Below are 25623 nucleotides of genomic sequence, written 5' to 3' on the forward strand. Positions count from 1 at the left end.
ACCCGAGTGTCCTGCCTGCTTATTGGTCATGTCCTGTTCGCTGTGTCCATTAGCTGCTTGTCTGTATATCATTGTGTGTGTGTGTGTGTGTGTGTGTGTGTGTGTGTGTGTGTGTGTGTGTGTGTGTGTGTGTGTGCGCGCGCGCGCGCGCCTGCATATCATGACTGGCCCTTGGAACAAGCACCTTACTAAAGCCCACGCCTCCACCCTATCCCCGTAACTCCACCTAACCTTTGAGACTCCAAGGGGCAATTCAGCATGGCCAATCCGCCTAACCTGCACATCTTTTGGGAGGATACTGGAGCATCCGGAGGAAACCCACGCACACACGGTGAGAAAGTGCAAACCCCACACAGTCAGAAGAGGCCGGGATTGAACCCGGGTCCCTGGAGCTGTGAGGCAGCAACGCTAACCCACTTCGCCGCCTTGCAGCTTGCTTTAATATAGCGCCTTTATTATTGCTGAGATGCCAAACGACTATTAATAGTGCCTTTAACATGGGAAAAAAAACCCAAGTTGATTCACAGAAAAGAACACTCAGCTTCTGTGGGTGAATTTGGAGAGATTGTCAAAGAGTGGAGTTTGGGGACAGCACGGTTGTGCAGTGGGTTAGTGATGCGACCATGAATTCGCACAAAACCAGGAGTAGAAGTAAACTGTGGCTTTAATCAACTAGAACAGTGCCTGCCTGCGACTGATCGGTTAGTGGGAGCCGACTACAGGGAGACTGCTCTTATACCTCCCCTCAAGGGGAGGAGCCAGGGGTGGAGCCCACACAGGCCCCAACATGCTACATCATAGGTAATACCTTACAATGGTCCATAGGTGGAGCCTACATGGGCAACAGCGTAATACAGATTATGTACATGGTGAATTGTTACAGCAATACATTCACCACAGTTAGCAAATGTGATTTTTAGCTTTAGCTGATTGATGACTTGTGTGACAATGGTGGGCGCCTCACGGCACCGAGGTCCCAGGTTCGATCCCAACTCTGGGTCACTGTCCGTGTGGAGTTTGCACATTCTCCCAGTGTTTTGTGCAGATTAGGTGGATTGGCCACGCTAAATTGCCCCTTAGTTTGGAAAAAATAATTGTGTACTCTAAATTTATTTTATAAAATATATAAAGAGAGAGTTTGGAAAGGGTTTATTAAAAAAAAAAGAGGGGCTTAGATGCAGAGAGAGGTTTATATAGTTACATGGTGTCTACACAAGAGAAACAGGCCATTCCACCCATAGGGTTAGGCCAATGTTTATGCTTCACATCTCACCCTATCAGCATACCCGCCCATGCCTTTCTCAATCACGTGATTGTTTACCTTCCCCTTCAATGCCATTTGCCTCATTTATGGCAAGTTCAAATTCCAAACACCTTCTGGGTAAAGAAACGTCTATCAATTTCCCCACTGGATTCATCAGTGGCCACCATTTATGACCTCGACTTTTGGGCTCTTTCACAAATGGCAACATCTTCTCCATGCTAAATCTCATCAACTCTTTCCTCTTGACCTTTAGGAGATCACTCTTTCCTAGAGCCTCAACGGTGTTCATTCTTTCCTTTTAATACATTTTTTTTTAAAAATTTAGAATAGCCAATTCATTTTTTTTCAATCAAGGGGCAATTTAGCGTGGCCAATCCACCTACCCTGCACATCTTTGGGTTGTGGGGGCGAAACCCACGCAAATACGGGGAGAATGTGCAAACTCCACACGGACAGTGAGTGACTCAGAGCCAGGATGGAACCTGGGATCTTGGCACCGTGAAACAGAGACAGCAGTGCTGACCACTGTGCCCTCGTGTTCATTCTTTCCTGATAGTAGTGGGTGCCTGGAATGCGCTGCCGGAGCGAGTGGTGGAAATAGGAACAATAGTGATGTTTAAGGGGAGTCTTGACAAATACATGAATAGGATGGGAATAGAGGGATACGGACCCCAGAAGTGTAAAAGGTTTTAGGTTCGATGGGCAGCATGGTCGGCACAGACTTGGGAAGGCCGAAGGGCCTGTTCCTGTGCCGCACTTTTCTTTCTTCTTTGATAGTTGTAAGCTCTCAGCTCTGGTCCTTGATCTTTGGTATCTCCTCCAGTCCCTCTATATCCCTTTTCTAATGTGGGAAGCCGAACTGTGCTCCAGTTGTGGTCTAACCAGAGTTCAATAGTTACAAGGGCTAGCAAAGGTCACAGAGGCAGGGTGACAACTTGAAACATATAGGTGGCGATTTTGGATTCAAAGTTTTCAGGCACATGAAATCAGTGAAGCGATGGGAGGTGGGGTGGGGGAAGATAGTGAAGGGCAAGCAACAAAATAATTGGAAAAAGCTGTAGGTTAATATTGTGATGGGATAGGGAACAAAACTTCACATATCAAATACATAGGAGGTACTGTAAAAATACCAAGAACATGAGGAATGTGAACAAATATGTTCAACGCGTTTCACAGACAATAAAACATCAGGGCGTTTCCAGTCGACATGCCACACTCACTTGTCACCATTGAGTTAGCAATACAGATCACTCCCATTGCCAACCCCATTCTAAACCACTATAATTGACAGCAAGCAATGGACATTTAAAATTATATATTCGCTGCAGCTGAAAAATTGAATGCCAGAGTCATTACATTTTTGTAAAATAAATTGAATGGTTCATTATCAAAAGGGATAAGGGATCAAAATAAGGGCTAGGGCAGATCCCAAGCTGCTGATTACCGAAATGTAAGAGGGGCTAACTGAAAATGAAAATCGCTCGTCACAAGTAGACTTCAAATGAAGTTACTGTGAAAAGCCCCTAGTCGCCACATTCCGGCACCTGTTCGGGGAGGCTGTTACGGGAATTGAACCGTGCTGCTGGCCTGCCTTGGTCTGCTTTCAAAGCCAGCAACTTAGCACATGGGGCCTCTTTGAAAAGATAACATCGAAATGCAGGGACCACTTGTCGACAGTCTCCACTTGGCAGTCTCTGCTGGTAGAAATCTGTGGGATTGAATTCATCCTATAAAACACCTCAAAAGTTGGTTCTGTACATGTGCGCTTGATTCAGTAGCTTCCATAGTCCAAATGCAACAAGATTCAGACATGCAGTAGTTAAAGTTACAAGCGAGCATTTTGCAATGAGTTCACTTGCTATCTCGGTCTAGCTCTTGTGTTATTCTGCCGCTCGTCGGGTGAATGCATTGGTTCTGATCAATGAGCCTTAACTGTGCGGTCAGTTTCTGGTCCTATCTCTGCTTTCAGTGCAGCGTGGAGTCAAGGTTCGGGGCGACAGGACTTTCTGAGAGAAATATTCTAATCTCAGCAGGACTTTTGTTCTGCTTCAGCTGTTTGCTCAAACAAGCGACATATTCATCATTTCACGGCCTCTCTCGAGATGACAATGTCTGGGTCTCATTGCAGGATATGGGAGGGATTGAGCTTGCAACAATCATTTGTTTCTACTCGATTATACACGTGAATTCAGAGACCAGCGAGTTACTGAATTTGTTCCTGGGGAAATTTTCTGATGTATAAATAACAAACAAGGCATGGAGCAAATTGCATCATTGTTTTGGGAAATATTTAAAACCAGTTACCTGTCCTTTTTCCCGTGGTTGTGCCCTCTCATCCCGATACAGTCAGGATTAGCAAATAAGTCAGTAACGAGTGAGGGGAGAGTCTGACCTGCATAAAGCCAGTGGAGTGAATGAAATGTCATTTTACTTCTAAATGTTTGCTGCCAAAATCAGTATGAATCTCACACCATACCAGATCCCAGAAAGCTGCGTGGAGCCAGAATTTATATGTATGCATGGCCATTGTTAATGTTACGTCAATTATATTAAGATTAAGGATAAACAAATGGAGTGTATGAAGTATCTTGAGCATATATAAAGAGACACCCCTGGGAATGACATTTTGGTTTAATTGGTTAAGTTTGTTCCGCTTTCTTTGTTTAATTTCTAAAAAAATGTATAAAAAAGGGATTCCCCTTTAAGGAGTGGCAGATTAGTGAATTTGGTTAATTGTTTTTAGTTTACTCGAAAGATGGTAAAAAGGGATTTTCTTTTTTTTTTAAATATATATAAATTTAAAGTACCCAATTCATTTTTTTCAATTCAGGGGCAAATCAAGGGCACCTACCGTTCCATCCCCCAACCGCACTTTGGGAAATCAGACCAGAAGACGGTGCTCCTTCTCCCGGCATACAAGCAGAAACTCAAGCGGGAGAATCCAGCTAAGAAGGTCGTGCAGTGCTGGTCAGAGGAGACAGCAGAGCTCTTACGTGACTGCTTAGAGACAGTGGACTGGTCCATATTTAAGAACTCAGCGACCAACTTGAATGAGTATGCCACCACCATCACAGACTTCATCAGCAAATGTGTGGACGACTGCGTACCAAAGAAAACAGTACGTACGTTCCCCAACCGGAAACCATGGCTCAATCGCGAGATTGACTCCCTACTGAAGGACAGGTCTGAGGCGTTCAAGTCAGACGACCTTGACCTATACAAGAAATCCAGGTACAACCTCCGCAAAGCCATCCGAGATGCCAAAAGAGAATATCAAACCAAGCTAGAGTCACAGACAGACTCTCAGTGGTTGTGGCAAGGACTAAACAACATAACGGGCTACAAAGCGAAGCCGAGGAGTATCTCTGGCAGCAGCGCACCCCTCCCCGATGAACTCAATGCATTCTATGCTCGGTTCGAGCAGGTAACCAACAATCAGCTGGCGAGTGCCCCAGCAGCCCATAACTCACTCATACCCACCATCACAGCTTCCAAAGTCAGATCAGCCTTCCTGAAAGTGAACCCTCAAAAGGCGACGGGCCCGTAAGGGATCTCTGGTCGTGCACTCAGAGCCTGCACAGACCAGCTGGCAGAGGTGTTCACGGACATCTTTAACCTGTCCCTACTTCACTCCGAGGTCCCCACCTGCTTCAAGAAGACCACCATCATATCGGTGCCGAAGAATAACCAGGCAACGTGCCTCAATGACTACCGACTGGTGGCCCTGAATTCAGTCGTAATGAAGTGCTTCGAGAGGTTGATCTTGAAGTGCATCACCTCCATACTCCCAGAACGCCTTGATCCACTGCAGTTCGCATACCGCTGCAACCGGTCCACATCAGACACCATTTCCCTGGTGTACACTCACCCCGAGAGCATCTCAACAACAAGGACTCTTACATCAGACTCCTATTTATTGACTGCAGCTCCGCCTTCAACACCATAATCCCAAGAACAAAGAACAAAGAAATGTACAGCACAGGAACAGGCCCTTCGGCCCTCCAAGCCAGTGTCAACCATGCTGCCTGACTAAACTACAATCTTCTACACTTCCTGGGTCCGTATCCCTCTATTCCCATCCTATTCATGTATTTGTCAAGATGCCCCTTAAATGTCACTGTCGTCCCTGCTTCCACCACCTCCTCCGGTAGCGAGTTCCAGGCACCCACTACCCTCTGTATATAAAAATTTGTTTAAAACTTGCCTTGTACATCTACTCTAAACCTTGCCCCTCGCACATTAAACCTATGTCCCCTAGTAATTGACCCGTCTACCCTGGGGAAAAGCCTCCTATTCACTCTGTCTATGCCCCTCATAATGTTGTAGACCTCTATCAGGTCGCCCCTCAACCTCCTTCGTTCCAGTGAGAACAAACCGAGTTTATTCAACCTCTCCTCATAGCTAATGCCCTCCATACCAGGCAACATCCTGGTAAATCTCTTCTGCACCCTCTCGAAAGCCTGTAGTGTGGCGACCAGAATTGAACACTATATTCCAAGTGTGGCCTAACTAAGGTTCTATACAGCTGCACCATGACTTGCCAATTCTTATACTCAATGCCCCGGCCAATGACGGCAAGCATGCCATATGCCTTCTTGACTACATTCTCCACCAGATGCTTCATCTGATGCCGGTGCTAACCACTGTGCCACCGTGCTGCCCAATAAAAAAGGATTTTCCGGGCAACACAGTAGCACAAGTGGCTTCACAGCGCCAGGGTCCCAGGTTCGATTCCCCGCTGGGTCATTGTCTGTGCGGAGTCGGCACGTTCTCCCCGTGTCTGCGTGGGTTTCCTCCGGGTGCTCCGGTTTCCTCCCACAGTCCAAAGACGTGCAGGTTAGGCGGATTGGCCGTGATAAATTGCCCTTAGTGACCAAAAAGGTTAGGAGGGGTTATTGGGTTACGGGGATAGGGTGGAAGTGAGGGCTTAAGTGCAGTCTCGATGGGCCGAATGGCCTCCTTCTGAAACTGTATGTTTAATGTTCTTGTACCAGTGGCCAACGTGGCTGGAGTGCATCACCAGCCCGTGATTATTTTAATTGAATATTTTTCTGTTGAAATGATTAGATTCTGGTTATAGTGCCCCTTTAAAGGGGCTATTAAGTGGTTACTCTGTTTAATCGGGACACTCAAGAGCGTTGCTGGACAGTAGATTTATTGGGAGGTAGAGATGCTGTATTCTGTGAATAAACCCATCAAGAAAATCATCAACTTCACCACCTGGTTGAGATCCATTAACAACAGTGTGCTCAGGTAACTTCCGTGCTGGCGACAGTGATAGTTGGTATCACGCATGAGCAATTTTGAAATAGATTTTCTGGTTAATGCTTTGAATGTTGTTAGCAGCCGTGGCTCAGTGGCGGGAGTCACCTCAGGAAATTATGGCGTTCAAGCTTCATTCCAAAGATTTCAGCTCAGAATCTGGGCTGAAACTCCAGTGGAGTAGTGAGGGAGTGCTGCATGTTCAGAGGCGCCATCTTTCAGATAAGATATTGTTACGATCCCAGCTGGTGCTGCCACTGGGCAAGTCCGAACTTTCAATTTTTGTTTCGAAACGTGGAGTGGCTACTGAACAGAGTCACAGGAATCTGCTGATGAACTTTTAAACCAAAGAATAAGACATTTATTGAACAAGAAAAGATCAACTATACTCCCCCTGCAATTGGATCCTCGATTTTCTGATCCATGGACCACAATCAGTAAAGAAAAACAACAACACCTCCTCCTCCACAATAGTCCTCAATACCGGGACCTTCAAGGCTGCGTACTTCGCTCCCTACGATATTCCCTATACACTTACACGATTGTGTGGCAAGGTTTGGCTTCAATTCCATCTACAGGTTTGCTGATGCCACGACCATAGTGGGTTGGATCTCAAACAATGATGAGTCAGAGTACAGGAGGGAGATAAGAGAACCTAGTGGCGTGGTGTAAAAACAACAATCTCCCCCTCAAGCGTTAGCAAAACTAAAGAGCAGGTAATTGACTTCAGAAAGCAAAGTATCGTCCATACCCATGTCTGCATCAATGGTGCCGAGGTGGAGATGGCTGACAGCTTCACATTCCTAGGTGTGCACATCAACAATCTGTCCTGGCCCATCCACATCAACACTATGACCAATAAAACACAACAGCACTTCTGGTTGCGGCTATGCGGAGCTAAGTTGCACGTTCGGCAGCTCCCGCCAGAAATTGACTTTTGGGCTCTTTTGAGGGGCCCCAGCGGCATTTGTTTGACAGTTCCCAGTGTGGCAAGGTGACAGTACGATTTCCCCGGCACTGTATGGATTGGACCAGGAGTGGAGCGGTGAAAAAAGTAATTCTGGTGCAGCGAAAAGTGCGAGGGAGGAAAGCCAAGATGGCGGCAGGTGGAGACTAGGCAGCGTGGGTGCAGTGGGCGCAAGAGCAGCAGGAGTTTCTCAAGCGCTACTTCACGGAATTGAAAGGAGAGCTGCTGGAGCCAATGAAGGCTTCGATCGACAAGCTGGTCGAGACCCAGAAGGCCCAAGGGGCGGCGATCCAGGAGGTGCGGCAGAAGGCCTCGGAGAATGAGGACGAGATATTGGGCCTGGCAGTGAAGGTGGAGGTGCAGCATAAGAAATGGCAGGAGAAGTTCGAGGTCATGGCGAATCGGTCGAGGAGGAAGAATCTGCGGATTCTGGGTCTCCCGGAAGGAGTGGAGGGGTCGGATGCTGGAGCATATGTGGTCACGATGCTGAACACGTTGATGGGCGCGGGTGCCTTCCCGAGGCCCCTGGAGCTGGATGGGGCCCACCAAGTCCTGGCGAGGAGGCCCAAGTCTAACGAGCCACCGCGGGCGGTGCTGGTGCGTTCCACCGCTTCGTGGACAGGGAGTGTGTCCTAAGATGGGCAAAAAAGGAGCGGAGCAGCAGGTGGGAGAATGCAGAGGTCCGTATATACCAGGACTGGAGCGCGGAGGTGGCCGAGAAGAGGGCCGGGTACAATCGGGCTAAGGCGGTTCTGCAACGGAATGTGAGAGGCCACAACATACCGCATGGTATGTTGCCTGCCCGGTGCTAGGGTGCGGGACATCTCTGACCGGCTTGAAAGGATACTGGAGAGGGAGGGGGAGGATCCAGTTGTTGTGGTCCATGTCGGTACCAACACCATAGGCAAGTCTAGGAAAGAGGACCTGTTTAGAGATTATAAAGAGCTAGGATTCAAATTAAAAAACAGGTCCTCAAGGGTCATAATCTCCGGATTACTGCCCGAGCCACGTGCAAATTGGCATAGGGAGGCAAGAATAAGGGAAGTTAACACGTGGCTGAAAGAGTGGTGTGGGAAAGAGGGGTTCCTTTTCATGGGACACTGGCATCAGTTTTGGGACGGGGGGGACCTATACCGTTGGGATGGTCTCCACCTGAACCGAGCTGGGATCAGTGTTCTGGCGAAAAGAGTAAATAGGGTGGTCAATAGGACTTTAAACTAGAGATTGGGGAGGGGGGGGGGGGGGGGAGTCAGGGAACCAAGAGGTGAAGTAATCAGTGGGAAGCGTAGCTGCTTAGGAATACAAAAAAGCACGAAAAGACAAAACTCAGGAGAGGTTACGATAGTCCCAATCCCACAAAATATGACAGTGTGTGGAAAGGCTCAGTAAACCAAGGTCCACCACACTAAGAAAACAAAAATGGACGGTCAATAGAGAATTAAAGGTGCTATATTTAAATGGGCGCAGTGTACGGAACAAGGTAGATGAGCTTGTGGCCCAGATTGTGACTGGCAGGTATGATGTGGTAGGCATCACAGAGACGTGGTTGCAGGGGGTTCAGGACTGGCATTTAAACATCCAGGGATTCACAACCTATCGAAAAGACAGAGAGGTGGGCAGAGGGGGCGGGGTTGCCTTGTTAATTAGGAATGAAATTAAATCAATAGCACTAAAAGGGTCAGATGATGTGGAGTCTATGTGGGTAGAGTTGAGGAACCACAAAGGCAAAAAACCATAATGGGAGTTATGTACAGGCCTCCTAACAATGGTCAGGACAAGGGGCACAAAATGCACCACGAAATAGAAAGTGCATGTCAGAAAGGCAAGGTCACAGTGATCATGGGGGACTTCAATATGCAGGTGGACTGGGTAAATAATCCTGCCAGTGGACCCAAGGAAAGGGAATTCATTGAATGTTTACAGGAGGGCTTTTTGGAACAGCTTGTGATGGAGCCCACGAGGGAACAGGCCATTCTGGACTTAGTGTTATGTAATGAGCCAGACTTGATTAAAGATCTTAAAGTAAGGGAGCACTTAGGAGGCAGTGATCATAATATGGTAGAATTCAATCTGCAATTTGAAAGAAAGAAGGTAGAATCAGATATAAAGGTGTTACAGTTAAATAAAGGTAACTACAGGGGCATGAGGGAGGAACTGACGAAAATCGACTGGGAGCAGAGCCTAGTGGGAAAGACAGTAGAACAGCAATGGCAGGAGTTTCTGGGAGTAATTGAGGACACAGTACAGAGGTTCATCCCAAAGAAAAGAAAGGTTATCAGAGGGGGATTAGGCAGCCATGGCTGACAAAGGAAGTTAGGGAATGCATCAAAGCAAAAGAGAAAGCCTATAATGTGGCAAAGAGTAGTGGGAAGTCAGAAGATTGGGAAGGCTACAAAAACAAACAGAGGATAACAAAGAGAGAAATAAGGAAAGAGAGGATCAAATATGAAGGTAGGCTAGCCAGTAACATTAGGAATGATAGTGAAAGTTTCTTTAAATACATTAAAAACAAACGGGAGGCAAAAGTAGACATTGGGCCGCTCCAAAATGACGCTGGTAATCTAGTGATGGGAGACAAGGAAATAGCTGAGGAACTAATAAATACTTTGCGTCAGCCTTCACAGTAGAAGACATGAGTAATATCCCAACAATTCAGGAGAGTCAGGGGGCAGAGTTGAATATGGTAGCCATCACAAAGGAGAAAGTGCTAGAGAAACTAAGAGGTCTAAAAATTGATAAATCTCCGGGCCCAGATGGGCTACATCCTAGAGTTCTAAAGGAGATAGCTGAAGAAATAGGGGCGGCGTTAGTTATGATCTTTCAAAAGTCACTGGAGTCAGGGAAAGTCCCAGAGGATTGGAAAATCACTATTGTAACCCCCCTGTTCAAGAAGGGAACAAAGAAAAAGATGGAAAATTATAGGCCAATTAGCCTAACCTCGGTTGTTGGCAAAATTCTAGAATCCATTGTTAAGGATGAGATTTCTAAATTCTTGGAAGCGCAGGGTCGGATTAGGACAAGTCAGCATGGATTTAGTAAGGGGAGGTCGTGCCTGAAGAGATAACAAATAGGTTAGATCAAGGAGAGCCAATGGATGTTATCTATCTTGACTTCCAAAAGGCCTTTGATAAGGTGCCTCACGGGAGACTGCGGAGTAAAATAAGGGCCCATGGTATTCGAGGCAAGGTACTAACATACCGATTGGCTGTCAGGCAGAAGGCAGAGAGTTGGGATAAAAGGTTCTTTTTCAGAATGGCAACCGGTGACGAGTGGTGTCCCGCAGGGTTCAGTGTTGGGACCACAGCTGTTCTCTTTATATATTAACGATCTAGATGACGGGACTGGGGGCATTCTGGCTAAGTTTGCCGATGATACAAAGATAGGTGGAGGGGCAGGTAGTATTGAGGAGGTGGAGAGGCTGCAGAAAGATTTAAACAGTTTAGGAGAGTGGTCCAAGAAATGGCTGATGAAATTCAACATGGGCAAGTGCGAGGTCTTGTACTTTGGAAAAAATAATAGAGGCATGGACTATTTCCTAAACGGTGACAAAATTCATAATGCTGAAGTGCAAAGGGACTTGGGAGCCCTAGTCCAGGATTCTCTAAAGATAAACTTGCAGGTTGAGTCCGTAATTAAGAAAGCAAATGCAATGTTGTCATTTATCTCAAGAGGCTTGGAATATAAAAGCAGGGATGTACTTCTGAAGCTTTATAAAGCATTAGTTAGGCCCCATTTAGAATACTGTGAGCAATTTTGGGCCCCACACCTCAGGAAGGACATACTGGCACTGGAGAGGGTCCAGCGGAGATTCACACGGATGATCCCAGGAATGGTAGGCCTAACATACGATGAACGTCTGAGGATCCTGGGATTATATTCATTGGAGTTTAGGAGGTTGGGGAGAGATCTAATAGAAACTTACAAGATAGTGAATGGCTTAGATAGGGTGGACGTAGGGAGGTTATTTCCATTAGCAGGGGAGACTAGAACCTGGGGGCACAGCCTTAGAATAAAAGGGAGTCACTTTAGAACAGAGATGAGGAGAAATTTCTTCAGCCAGAGTGGTGGGTCTGTGGAATTCATTGCCACAGAGGGCGGTGGAGGCCGGGACGTTGAGTGTCTTTAAGACAGAAGTTGATAAATTCTTGATTTCTCGAGGAATTAAGGGCTATGGAGAGAGAGCGGGCAAATGGAGTTGAAATCAGCCAGGATTGAATGGTGGAGTGGACTCGATGGGCCGAATGGCCTTACTTCCGCTCCTATGTCTTATGGTTCCTCGACTTTCTAGCGGGGCGTTAGGAGGTGGTCAGCAGCAACGGCAACCCGGGGTGGGGGGGGGGGGGATGTACTTTGTGTTTTCTACGGTGTTTATTATTGCTTAATGGGGGGTTTGTATATTGGGGGAATTCGTGATGTAGTTCTAAGAGGTTTATTTATGTGTTCTTTGTTTTTCTTTTTTCTGTAAGGGGGGGTTTGTTGAAGGTTTGTTGAAAATATGTAAAAATTTGAATAAAAATATTTCTAAAAAAAAAAAAAAAAAAAAAATCACAACAGCACCTATACTTCCTCTGGAAACTAAGGAAATTCAGCATGTCCACATTGCCTCTTACCAATTTTTATAAATGCACCATAGAAAGCATCCTATCTGGCTGCATCACAGCCTGGTAGGGAAACTGCTCGGCCCAAGACCGTAAGAAACTACAGAGTATCGTGAACACAGCCCAGTCCAACACACAAACTCGCCTCCCATCCATGGACTCTTTCTGCACCTCCTGCTGCCTTGGGAAAGCGGGCAGCATAATCAAAGATCCCTCCCACCTGGATTATTCGCTCTTCCAATGGGCAGGAGATACAAAAGTCTGAGGACACGCACCAACAGGTTCAAAAACAGCTTCTTCCCCGCTGTTACCAGACTCCTGAATGACCCTCTTATGGACTGAACTGATCTCTCCACACATCTTCTCCACTGAGTAGTACTGCACTCCGTATGCTCACCTGATGCCTGTGTCTATGTATTTACGTCTTATGTTTTTTCATGTATGGAACGATCTGCCTGGACTGTACGTGGAACAATACTTGTCACTGTATCTCGGTACACGTGACAATAAGTCAAAATCCAAATATTACAGCACACCATCACCCACAACAATACCTTTACAGATATATACAGATTTGTAAAGATAACACAAGTTACAAAATCCATCTTGTACTCCAATGTTCACAGTAAACCAACAGGCAATCTTTGGTCAGGCACACCACATTCTGAAGCCAAGTGGCCCATGCCATCCAAAACATCTCCAATGGATATCTTAACAAACTTACCCAGACGTTTGTCACACTGAGCACCAACTGGTCTCACTGCACTCCCGCCTTAGACACAAGGGAACCGTCTTCTGCTCCTCACTCTTAGTTTCACTGAACAGGATACGTTCCAGGTTCTTGTGCTTGTTCCTGGACTTGGCTGTCACCGTGGGACGTTTTCCTATCCCTCGCTGATTTTTGGATCGTTCCTCCTCTGCTTGGGACTTGCTCTCGGTCCCTTATCATGTCCGGCCTTATCTGGCATTCTCCACTATTTCTCTGTTTTTCCGTGGCTCTATGGGTTCCCCTCTCTGGATCCCTGTTGCTAACAGCACAGTTTCTTTCTAAACTTTTGTAAACTGCTTAAAATGGTCATAAAACCTCATTAAAATGCAGGTTATACAAATAGCTCCACTCTGAAATGTCTCTACTCTAAAATGAACCTAGACCCAGGTTTCACCCTTTCAAACCCACAAATAAAGAACATAAATTTTTTTTAAATACAAATTTAGAGTACCCAATTCATTTTCTCCAATTAAAGGGGCAGTTTAGCGTGGCCAATCCACCTACCCTGCACATCTTTGGGTTGTGGGGGTGAAACCCATGCAGATATGGGGAGAACGTGCAAACTCCACACCGACAGTGACCCCGAGCTGGGATCGAACGTGGGACCTCGGCGCCGTGAGGCAGCAACACTAACCACTGCGCCACCGTGAAGAATATAAATTAAACTTAAAACTATGTCTTCTTCCTAACACACACACAGATACAACTTACTTAAAACTGCACGGTGGCACTGCTGCTTCACAGCGCCAGGGACCCGGGTTCAATTCCAGCCTTGGGTGACTGCGTGGAGTCTGCACGCTCTCCCCACGTCTACTTGGGTTTCCTCCGGGTGCTCCAGTTTTCTCCCACATTCCAAAGAGGTGCAGGTTAGGTGGATTGGCCAAGCTAAAATTGTCCCTTAGTGTCCAATGGTTAGATGGGGTTACAGGGATAGGGCGGGGGGGATTGGGCATAGGTGCTCGTTTGGAGAGTCAGTGGAGACTCGATGGGCCGAATAGCCTCTTTCTGCACTGTAGGGATTATATTCTAGTCTATCTCTAGTTCCTAACAATATTAAATAGAGGCTCTCTTTAGTGCATTGGGTCGATTTCAAAAAATCCCATGGAACTATTTCAAAGAAGAGCAAGGGAGATCTTTCCAGTGCCCTGGCCAAGATTTAGCCCTCAATCAACATTACTGAAAAAGATTTATCTGGTCATTATCACACATGGCCGTTGGGGAGGCCTTGCTCTCTACAAATAGGCTGCTGTACTTTCTACTTTACATTTCAAAGTATGTATTTGTAGGCAGTAAAGCATTTTGGGACATTTCAAGGTCATGAAAGGCGCTATATAAAGACAACCGCTTATGGTTTTCCTTTACTGAGTTTTGAAATTCCTCAGGAATATGTGCAGTGCTCTTTGAGCCTCCTGTAGGCTAGCCCCTCCGGTCTCAAACAAATGGGTATTAATGCTTCTCAATGTGGTCATCCATTAACGTGACTTTGCAATATTCTCCCTCTCTCTCTCCCTCGCTATTTATCAGACAAATGCTTACATGCCCAAATGTCAGTATTTCTTCTGCAATATTAGTTTGTCAGCATATTCTGATGAACATTAACTTGAGACTTAAACCTGCTATACTGTCTTGAACCTGCCCCAGCATGTTCCAGAACAAACCTCCTGCTCGCAGCAGTTCCTAGACATTCATCTTTAATTCTTCAGCGACTCCAAGATAATGCTCAACGGTCATCAGCCCCTCGGTTTATGTGCAAGGGGATTCCTGTACAACTATGACAATGAAGGTTTACCGGGCGGCATGGTTGCACAAGTGGTTGGCACTGTTGTTTCACGACGCCAGGGACCCCGGGTTCGATCCCTGGCTTGGGTCACTGTCTGTGCAGAGTCTGCACGCTCTCCCCTTGTCTGCGTGGGTTTCCTCCAGGTGCTCCGGTTTCTCCCACAAGTCCTGAAAGAGCCGCTTGTTAGGTGAATTAGATGTTCTGAATTCTCGCCCCATGTACCCGAACAGGTGCCGGAATGTGGCGACGAGGGGAATTTCACAGTAATGTCATTGCGGTGTTCATGTAAGCCTACTTAATAATAATAATAATCTTTACTAGTGTCACAAGTAGGCTTACATTAACACTGCAATGAAGTTACTGTGAAAATCCCCTGGTCACCACACTCCGGCGCCTGTTCGGGTACATGGAGGGAGAATGCAAAATGTCCAATTCACCCAACAGCACATCTTTCGGGACTTGTGGGAGGAATCCGGAGCACCTGGAGGGAACCCATGCAGACACGGGGAGAACATGCAGACTCCGCACAGACAGCGACCCAAGCCGGGAATCGAACCGGGGTCCTTGGCGTTGTGAAGCTCTGTGCTACCGTGCCGCCATTTGTGACACTCATAAAGATTATTATTATGTCACTGAATGGATTAGTTTCCTGTTCAACACCTACCAAATCATCCTGAATGCTGATTGAGAATGAACAAAATGGATGGGCAAACTGTTAAACATTGAACAAACTAGTTTTTGTTCGCATGACGCAGCTGCAATGCAAAGGTGCACGGTTCCTGTAAAATGGTTGCAAAACACAGTGGTCCAAAGGGAATTGCAATAAAGACAAACAAGGGGAAAATAACATTGCCGCGCCTGGCTTATAGTTAAGTAAATCTCAGCTTCTTCAAATGTTTCAGTAGATAGATCGAGGTAAAGGGAGTTAAAGTGCCCAGAGTGGGGAAAAAGAAAATTGACGTTCACGACTAGATTAAAGCAGTAATGAAATACCTAAAGCAGGCAGGTCTTAAATAACGCTGCTGTTTGGATTAGTATATTACTGGAGACTGGAAAGTAGAATTCTCATTGAGGAATGGGGTTCTTCCTACTTGGATCCAGAAAATCCTGTAAATTGACGTCCTCATGATAATCAAGCCGTGGGGAGCCTACTGCCGATTTGCACTGGCAAAGTCGCAAATGTTTAGCTGAGCTCCAGCACTACACCATCCACTTTGGGTCCACGCCCTTAATGTGCACTCAGATTTTCTGACCAAGTGCGGCACATTCTGATACAACATGGAGGTTTCTCAATGGCTTAGAGCTTGGGAACTCTTACCATGGCGACGGGTTCCTCAGCTGGCTAAACACCTAGCTGAAGAAAAAAAAAATCATTGCTTAACTGAAAACCGACAACGCGCCAATGAGCCACACGGGCCAGGAAAGTTCCGATTTAATGCCGGTTCTGGGCTTAGTTAGTCAACCCGAATTGATGGACCTACCACAGCAACTATTGAAAGACAAAAACAAATTAGAAAATTAGGGGGCAGTGTAGCCACCTGGGTTGGCCACTTCCAGACTTAAAATGGAGAACCGCAAAGACTGAAGGGAAATTCAGCCAACACAGGCAAAATTGGGCAAGTGCAGAAATTATGTGTATGGAAACTTGCAAAAACCAAACAGCACTGAAGCCAGCAGCCATCTGCATAGTAATGAGCGATTCCAAGGCACAATCGCAACAGTTAAGGTGAATAAAGCCAAGCCAGACTCCTCGGCGCCAGCAGGAAATGAAATGAAAATTGCTTGTCACAAGTAGGCTTCAAATGAAATTACTGTGAAATGCCCCTAGTCGCCACATTCCAGCGCCTGTTCGGGGAGGCTCGTACGGGAATTGAACCGTGCTGCTGGCCTGCCTTGGTCTGCTTTCAAAGCCAGCGATTTAGCCCTGTGCTAACCAAGACAAAGGAAGGCCAACGGACATTTAGGTACCACCCAGCGATCAGGGAACAACTCCAGTATTGGAGAAATCGATCGAAATGATCGGAACGCAGTCCAATCATTTGGAACCAGGTACGGGGTCCACCCCGAAGGGTGGGAAGCCCCTGGGGGCTATAAAGTAGAGCCCCCCAAGTTCAATTTGTCCTTCTTGACAGGGTCACTCAGCAACTTGAATCAACCCTTGAGAGTGACCTGTCTCAGCTGCCGCCAAGCAAATAAGTCTCAAGTCAACGCTCGCTACAAGATAGGCGCTCCTAGCTACCAGTCCATACCAGCTTTTGAATCCTGCAGACTCAGGACCTGAACGAAAGGCCATTTGTTCCCCTGACCTGGTGGGCCAATTCCGAAGCTAAGTATAGGCCTTTTAGTGATAGGAATAGTCTAGTAAGTAGAGTTTATGCATGAGTAGTGATTTACCGTGTATAATAAATGTGTTTTGATTTGAATCTTACTAATTGGTGTATTGAGTTATTGATCATTACTTGAACTTCGTGGCGGTATCATAAAGATACCTGGCGACTCGAGAGCAAAGGTTAAACAAACAGAGCAAATTACGATTTAAGAGCCAACCAAAAGTTAGCAACAGCAGCACGGTGGCGCAGTGGTTAGCACTGCTGCCTCAGCGCAAGAGACCCGGGTTCGATTCCAGCCTTGGGTCATTGTCTGTGGAGTTTGCGCTTTCTCCCCGTGTCTGCGTGGGTTTCCTCCGACAGTCCAAAGAAGAGGTTAGATGGATTGGTCATGCTAACTTGCCCCTTAAGTGTCCAAAGATGTGTGGGGTTACGGGAATAGGGCGGGGAAGAGGGCCTGGGTAGGGTGCTCTTTCAGAGGGTATTTGCAGATTCGATGGTCTGCCTGGCCTCCTTCTACACTGTAGGAATTCTAAAAGGGATGGAGATGGATTGAAGGTTGGTTTGCCAACGGATGCATAATTTGCCTCGATTTCATTAATAGATACAGTATTAGGCACAGAACGAGAGCCCATCATTTAAACAGAGCAGGTAGTAAAACAAAGTCAAGATGAAATCTGAAATAGTGGCAGCACAGTCAATGTGGAGGTAGGCGTGGTTTAAGCCAAGTGCATAATTTAAATCTGATCAATTTTATTACTTGTTTTAGCTATTTAATCAGAGTAACTTACTAGGCTAACTTTGACGACGGAACATAATGTAGACCACGAGTAACTCTTAGTTCTAGAAATAATTTACAAGCTACTAAATAAATGATTGTCAGCAACACAAAAATCTAATGAATAAATAACATGGAAGTGAATGGTGTAGATGTGTTTCAGAGGAAGAATACATGAGAGGAATAGAAGCAACGAAAACAGAAAATGCAAGAGTGCGACATACTGTGGCGTGGCTGACATACGAGTAGCTGTATTAATTAGTGATAACATGATGGCAGTGGAAAAAAGGACAACAATTAACATTAAGATACAAATGGAATTCATCCAAATGGAAATAAATTATAAGGGATCAATCACACTGCACTACAGTCGATGAAATGATAAAAGACATAGAATAATAACTGGGTGATTTCAACCACCCTAAATAGATTAGAAAAAAGTAGTGAAAAGGGAAAAAGGAATGACATTATTATTGTACACATGACTTCATTCTTAGTCAATACACAAACAGCCTAAGAGAGGAATCACTATGGAATCTAGATGTGGGAAATAAACCAGAAAGTAAGCATCGGGAGCATAACGAGAAAGACAGTGAAACCAGGATCAAAAGAATTGATTGAAAAAAGTATCTTTCAAGGAGAAAGGTGGAACTGGGGAAGATAAACCGGAAACAAATTTACAAACAGATAGAGAATTGCCGTTCTGTTCTTCGGGTGGTGGTGGCGCACCGGTATTTTCACAAGACCAATAATCCAGAGACCCAGGATAATGCTCTGGGAATCCGAGTTCGAATCCCACCATGGCAGATGGTCAAATTTGAAAATCTGGAATTAAAAGCCCAACAATAACCAGGAAACCATTGTCGATCGTCGGAAAAATCTGGTTCACTAATGCCCTTGAAGGAAGGAAATCTGCCAATCTTATCGGGACTGGCCTACAATTTACTCCAGATCCATAGCAACGTGGTTGGCCCTCTGAAATGGCCTAGCAAGCCACTCAGCTCAAGGGCAATCAGCGATGAGCAATAAATACTGGCCCTGCCAGCAAGCCCCACATACAAAGAAGTTAAGAGATATTTCAAAATACAGTGCGCGGGGAAATATTTGACCAAAAACAAAAAAGCCAATAATGAAAAAAAAAAACGGAGGTAAAGGAAAGAAACAAACACCAATTACGTATATAACGGAAGAGAATTAGGTTTAGGAAATAAGTCAGAATAGTTTCTCTTTGCCTTCCAAATTATCAACTGTCAAAATAATATTCTCAAAACATGTGAACAAAAGAAAAATAAAGGATGGGGTAGGGTTGCTGAGGTACACACAATAAAATCACAGGTAGCCGTGGCAAAAATCCCAGAAATATTAATTAATTTGCCTCGGTACAACCAGGTGGACATTAGAAAAGACCAAAGAAAAAAATCAAGACAGTTAAGATAGAAATGGAGAAGTTACACTCAGAAAGGATAAAACCACTGGTCCAGATGGATTGCACATATCCAGGAAACTGCAGAATCTTAATGCAGTGACAGAAAATATTTTAATAAGTTGAATCAAAGATATAATAGCAAAGCATAAAAGAATCAAAAATATAAAGTTAGCACAGATTTTAAAATGCAAGGTCAAACTTGACCAATCTTATTGAATTCTTGAAGTAATACAAAAGGTAGACAAGGGTAACGCACTGGATAAGGTATATTCGGGGGCAAGTAAGCAAAACGAATAGCGAGCTGGCTACAAAATCGAAGACCGAGAGTAGGGGTTAAAAGGTAGTTACTCAGACAGGCGAAAGGTGGGAAGTGGTTTTACACAGAGACTGATGGTGGGACCACTGCTAGTCGCTATTCACAGAAATAACTTGGGTTCAGGTGTCAGAGTACATTATAAAAACTGCAGTTGAGAAATTGGCGAGTATTAGTTAATGTGGAGGGAGCCTGCAACAAAAAAGCCTCAACAAGCATGCAGAATGGAGAACGGGTGTGTAAGCGTTAAATGTGAGACGATGAATTTTGGTAGGAGGAACAAGGAGACTTCCTGGAAAATGAGTCAACTGGGGAAAGGGAACGGATTCATAAATCCTTTAAAAGTCAATGAAGGTTAACAAATCCATTTTAAAAATGCAATAGTAGGGTTAATTTCTTTGAAGAACAGAAGTCATAAAGAAGAGATGTCATGTTCACCTCGTATATAGAACTTTGGTGAGACCACAAGGATAAATATTTTGGTTTGGTTCAAAAAAGAAATTACCCGAGCAATATCAGAATGGAGAAGTTATAATAATCAAGAAGTACTGAACAAGCTTGGGCTCTTTTCTCCCAAGAGAAGGTAGAGAGGTGACGTTTGAAATGTGGACATCGCTGGCTAGGCAGGCATTTGTTGCCCTGAAAAAGGTGGTGGTGAGCCACATAAATATTGCAGCTACAACAGAAGATCAGTAGCTAGGAACCCATATGCAAATAACTCACCTCCTCACTCCACAAAGCCGGGCCACCATCGACAAGGCACAAGTCAGGAGTGTGATGGAATACTCTCCACTTGCCTGGATGAGCACAGCTCCAACAACACTCAAGAAGCTCAACACCATCCAGGACAAAGCAGCCCCGCTTGATTGCTCCCCCTTCCACAAACATTCAATCCCTCCACCACCAACGCACAGTGGCAGCCGTGTGTACCATCTACACAGTGCACTGCAGCAACTCACCAAGGTTCCTTAGGCAGCACCTCCCAAACCCACAACCTCTACCATCTAGGACAAGGACAGCAGATACTGGGAACCCCACCACCATAATGTTTCCCTCCAAATCACTCATCATCCTGACTTGGAAATATATCATCATCCCGTCACGGTCGCTGGATCCAAATCCTTCATCCACTAACAGCACCTACACCACATGGACTGCTGTGGCTCAAAAAGGTAGTTCATCACCATCTTCTCAAGGGATGTGCAATTAATGCTGGTCTAGCTAGCATCACCCACATCCCATGAGCGAGTAAAACAAATTATAAAACCAAAGATCCAATATGCCTTTTTAACCACAACTTTCCCCATCATCTTCATCTATTTGTGCACACAAACCCTCAGATCCATCGGTTTCTGGACTCCCTTTTGAATTGCACCAGTTGTTTGATTTACCTCTCTTCTTCCTTCCTACCAAAATGTCACCTCTGCATTAAATTTCATCTGCACATGTCTGTCCTGCCCATTCCAACAGCTTGTTTATGTCCTCTTGAAGCCCATGACTACCCTCCTCACAGGTCACAATGCTTCCAAGCATTGGGTCATCTGGAAATTTTGAAACTGTGCCCTGTACATCCAACTCCAGGTCATTATGATAAATCAAGAACAGTCCTCCTACTATTAAACTCTGGGATTCTCTCTACCTAGTGGGATGTTGTTCTGTGTTAAAAGTGCGATTACTATTGCCGCAAGAGATCCTGGCATCATATTTCACATCTGAATCATTATGTGCCAGGAATATTTTATGAATCCCCTTCATAATAGGTGAAACACACAGCTGCAGTCTTAACACTGCTTACAGCAATGTCATTATATCACTCACCCCTCCTCCGTCTCATTGATGATATCACATATTTCCATGTTGAGGCCCCAGTCCTCTGCTTGCAAAGAGCCATCTGTTGCATGTTCTATTAAAAAAAAGTGAATCACGTTAGGAAGTATCTTGAAGCGATTAAAGCAATACGGAGGCAAAACGCACAAAAGTCATCTGTATCAGGAACCCAAGCTGCTTTCCCCTTCCTTAACCCAGGGCTTTGCGGCCATTTATAACATCCCTAGTGCTCCTTCCTGGGATTATTTAACTTCATTTCCTCTCTCCCCCCTATAGATTAGACATCTTATACAGGACAACAGACCCAACAGGAACACAGGTCGAGGTTGCTGCTCGTATAGAAGTAAACTTTGCATTTATATAGTAACTTCCACATTCTCAGGAAGTCCCAAAGTGCCTTACAGCCAACTGAGCACTTTTGAAGCTTAGTCGCTGTTCAATGAGAAAATGCTGGAAATCTTTTATTTTGAAAAAGTGATGTTGGCTGAGAAAAACAGACTCAGATGAAATGAAATGAAAATGAAAATCGCTTATTGTCACAAGTAGGCTTCAAATGAAGTTACTGTGAAAAGCCCCTGGTCGCCACATTCCGGCACCTGTTCGGGGAGGCTGGCAAGGGAATTGAACCGGGCTGCTGGTCTGCCTTCAAAGCCAGCGACTTAGCCCTGTGCTAAACCAGCCCCCAAGATATGCATTTGTATAGAACCTTTCACAGCCATAAGTCATCTCAAAAGAGTTTTATAGCCTAGAAGAACTTTTTGTTGTGTAGTCACTGCTGTAGGGGAGGAAACATGCACAGCAAGCTCCCACAAATAGCAAACTGATGATAAATCAGATAATCTGTTTTAGTGATGTTAATTGTGGGATAATTATTTGGCAGGATATCAGGCAGTGCGCTTCTTTGAAATAGTTTCAGGAGATCTTTAATTTCTGCACAAAAGGAGGCGGGGCCTTAGTTTCATGTCCGGCCCAGAAGACAGCACTTCAACAGTGCAGCACTCCCTCAGTACTGCACCAGACCATTAGCCTTGATTTTTGCACTCCATTTCTAAAGAGTGCACGAGAGAGACAGGGACGATGAGACAAAGAGGGCAGCACAGTAGCAGTGGTTAGCACTGTAGCTTCACAGCGCCAGAGACCCAAGTTCGATTCCCGGCTTGGCTCACTGTCTGTGTGGAGTCTGCATGTTCTCCCCATGTCTGCGTGGGTTTCCTCCGTGTGCTCCGGTTTCCTCCCACGGGTCCCGAAAGATATGTCGTTAGGTGAATTGGACATTCTGAATTCTCCCAGTGTACCCGAACAGGCGCCGGAGTGTGGCGACTAGGGGATTTTCACAGTAATTTCAATGCAGTGTTAATGTAAGCCTACTTGTGACAATAAAGATTTTAAAAAGAGCACGTGAGCGAGACGGGGTGAGAAAAAGAACATGCAAGAGAGACGGGTTGGGGGGCAGGCACGCGGCACAGTGGTTAGCACTGCTGCCTACGGCGCTGAGGACTGGGGTTCAAATCCGGGCCCTGGGTCACGGTCCGTGTGGAGTTTGCACATTCTTCCCGTATCTTCGTGGGTTTCACTCCCACAATCCAAAGCTATGCTGGTTAGGTGAATTAGCCACGCTAAATTGCCCCTCAATTGGAAAAAAATAATTGGGTACTCTAAATTTATTTATTTTGTTAAAAGAGATGGGGTAGGAAGAAAAGAGCGACAGAGATGGGGGAGGCGAGAAATAAACGACAGAGACGGTGGTGGGGGAACAAAATAACAACCAAGTCGGGGTAAATCTGTACAGCACAAATAACATCTGTTCCATATAAACAACTCTGTCTCCTGCTTCTCGATGAGAACCAGAGAGAGAAGGCCATTAACAATTCACACTATGCCCACGGTGTATGGTGGAAAATTTATTGGGAATATAAAATATAGAGGCCTCATTTCCCATTGAGTACCTGCAAATAAAGGGAGATACCACAAGTCAAAACAATGGTATACATACACTGGGATAGAGGATAGAGGGGAGACAGTTCCTAAATTTTAAAATGAAATATAACTACTGGGCTGATTTTGATGGTCCATTATGGCAATCAAACAAATGCTCCTTTCAGGCACCATTAAGACACAAAGATACACGTGCTCCAAACAAATGAATAGAAATTCTAACAAACGCAATAAAAAACCCAACAAATACAAACAGGAGCTATGTCCCAGTAACATAGAGGAAAACTGTTGCAAATGTTCACTCAGTTACCTCCAAGGTCCGCAGACTGAAATCCACAATCTGTGTGAAGGTTTTACTGCCCTCCCTACTCAGGAGATTCAGGGCCATGAATCACTAGCGCAGCATAGCAGCCGCCAGTTGGGTGTGTTATGGGCACTCGACCACGGTCGGTGGCACCCTGCTTCCTCCGCATGATAAACTCCCAGGAACAGGTGGTGTAGGGTGCTCCAGGCTAAGATCCAGAGTTCCTCCAGTAGGGAACCACTGAACCAAGAGCTTAGGACACTCATCCAATTGATCGTTGCAGAGTATACATGCTAGCACTGGCACATCCTCCCCAAGACAACAGGGGGATCAATGGCTTGAGAAGTCATTGGTCAGCAAAAATCAAACGGTCGATCTCCGTGACCTCATGCAGAGCCAGTCCCAACAGTGTCCCGTCAGAGGTAGTGGTGCAGGAAAGGCTCCACACAGATGGTGTGAAATTGATCAGATGTGGGGCACCCTTGGTTTATTCTTACCCCAAAGCAGGGTAGGGGAGAGTTGGTGGGGAGAGGAAAGAGAACAAGTAACCTTAACCAGATCCCATGTGCAGCATATAGAGGTCACATCCAATGAATCCACGTGCAACAGGACCAAGTATCCGAGATCCACTCTGTCAAACATCTCCTCCTGTTACAGGGCGGCACAGTAAATTAACACTGCTGCATCACAGCTCCAGGGTCCCAGGTTCGATTCCCGGCTTGGGTCACTGTCTGTGCCGGGTCTGCACGTTCTCCCAGTGTCTGCGGGCATTTCCTCCGGGTGCTCCAGTTTCCTCCACAGTTCAAAAGACGTGCAGGTTAGGTGGGGTTACGAGATTACAGGGGAAGTGGGCCTAGGTAGGGTGCCCTTTCAGAGGGTCGGTGCAGACTCGGTGGGCCAAATGTCCTCCTTCTGCACTGTAGGGATTAGGCATCACAGCTCAAGAGGCCAGGTGTTGTGCAGGAGGAAGGCATTCCCTCTGGGATAGTGAACGGAGTCGGAGACTAAGTGTACTATTAGGATGGAGTTGAGAAGTTTAAAGCCTTATAGACCACCTGTATAAAAATGCAAATAAATTATACTTCAATTACATATTTCTGTATGATGTGACGGATTTATTTTTGCGGCAATTTGCAATCCAGCCGTAAATTACACTGGATTGTGAAGTGAAGCCACAGTTCAATGTTCCTGCTCAAATATCTTTGCAAAACTGCCAATTGCAGCATTTCCCATGAACCAGCACAGTCAAATCGAGTAAAGAAGAGGGGTCACTTGATGAGACTGTGGGAGCAGCTGCGTTTTCAGGTGCTCTGGCTCTACTTGACTTTTAACCCTTTATTTTATCCTAATGCACATCCCATAATGACTTATTTTTGGGGTATATGCCTTGCACTGTCCCTGGACGATCCTGGCTATAATTGAGTGATGAGGAGCCATAAGACACAGGAGCAGAATTAGGCCATTCGGCCCATCGAGTCTGCTCCATCATTCAAGCATGGCCGATATGTTTCTCATCCCCATTCTCCTGCCTTCTCCCCATAACGCCCTGATCCGCCTATTAACCAAGCTAAATCAAAACAATCCTCGACTGATTGAAGCAGTGGGAGGGGGCGTGGGTGGGGTCCAGTTTGCAGTGGCGGTTTTGACCGCATCAAGATTATATTTGCCTTTGTGAATGATGGTCTCGGCTCCTTGTTGCACGTTTTTGGTGCTCACTTTGATGAACTGCAAAATAACTTTAGAGAAAATGGTGGAAGCGCAGAAGAGAATCCTGTAATTTGGTAGAGCAATCTCCCTGCTGCGGACTCACCTTCGGGCCTTGGGCAGCACGGTAGCACAGTGGTTAGCACAGTTGCTTCACAGCTCCAGGGTCCCAGGTTAGATTCCCAGCTTGGGTCACTGTCTGTGCGGAGTCTGCGCGTTCTCCCCGTGTCTACGTGGGTTTCCTCCGGGTGCTCCGGTTTCCTCCCACAGTCCAAAGATGTGCAGGTTAGGTGGATTGGCCATGATAAATTGCCCTTGGTGTCCAAAAAGGTTAGGTGGGGTTAGTGGGTAACGGGGATAGGATGGAAG

The 25623-nt window shown here is 45.8% G+C and overlaps 1 protein-coding gene across 3 annotated transcripts in view; it reads right to left on the reverse strand.

Annotated features, from left to right (window-relative positions):
- tom1 (target of myb1 membrane trafficking protein) overlaps positions 1 to 25623 on the reverse strand; it is a 145296-nt gene that overhangs the window by 92927 nt on the left and 26746 nt on the right. For all 3 annotated transcript variants that reach the window (XM_072492035.1, XM_072492037.1, XM_072492036.1), the window contains exon 2: positions 21303 to 21387. In XM_072492035.1, coding sequence (XP_072348136.1) covers positions 21303 to 21387 — 85 coding nt within the window. The remainder of the gene's footprint in view (positions 1 to 21302; positions 21388 to 25623) is intronic.

Source organism: Scyliorhinus torazame, chromosome 29 (genome assembly GCF_047496885.1).
Source record: "Scyliorhinus torazame isolate Kashiwa2021f chromosome 29, sScyTor2.1, whole genome shotgun sequence".
NCBI lineage: Eukaryota > Metazoa > Chordata > Chondrichthyes > Carcharhiniformes > Scyliorhinidae > Scyliorhinus > Scyliorhinus torazame.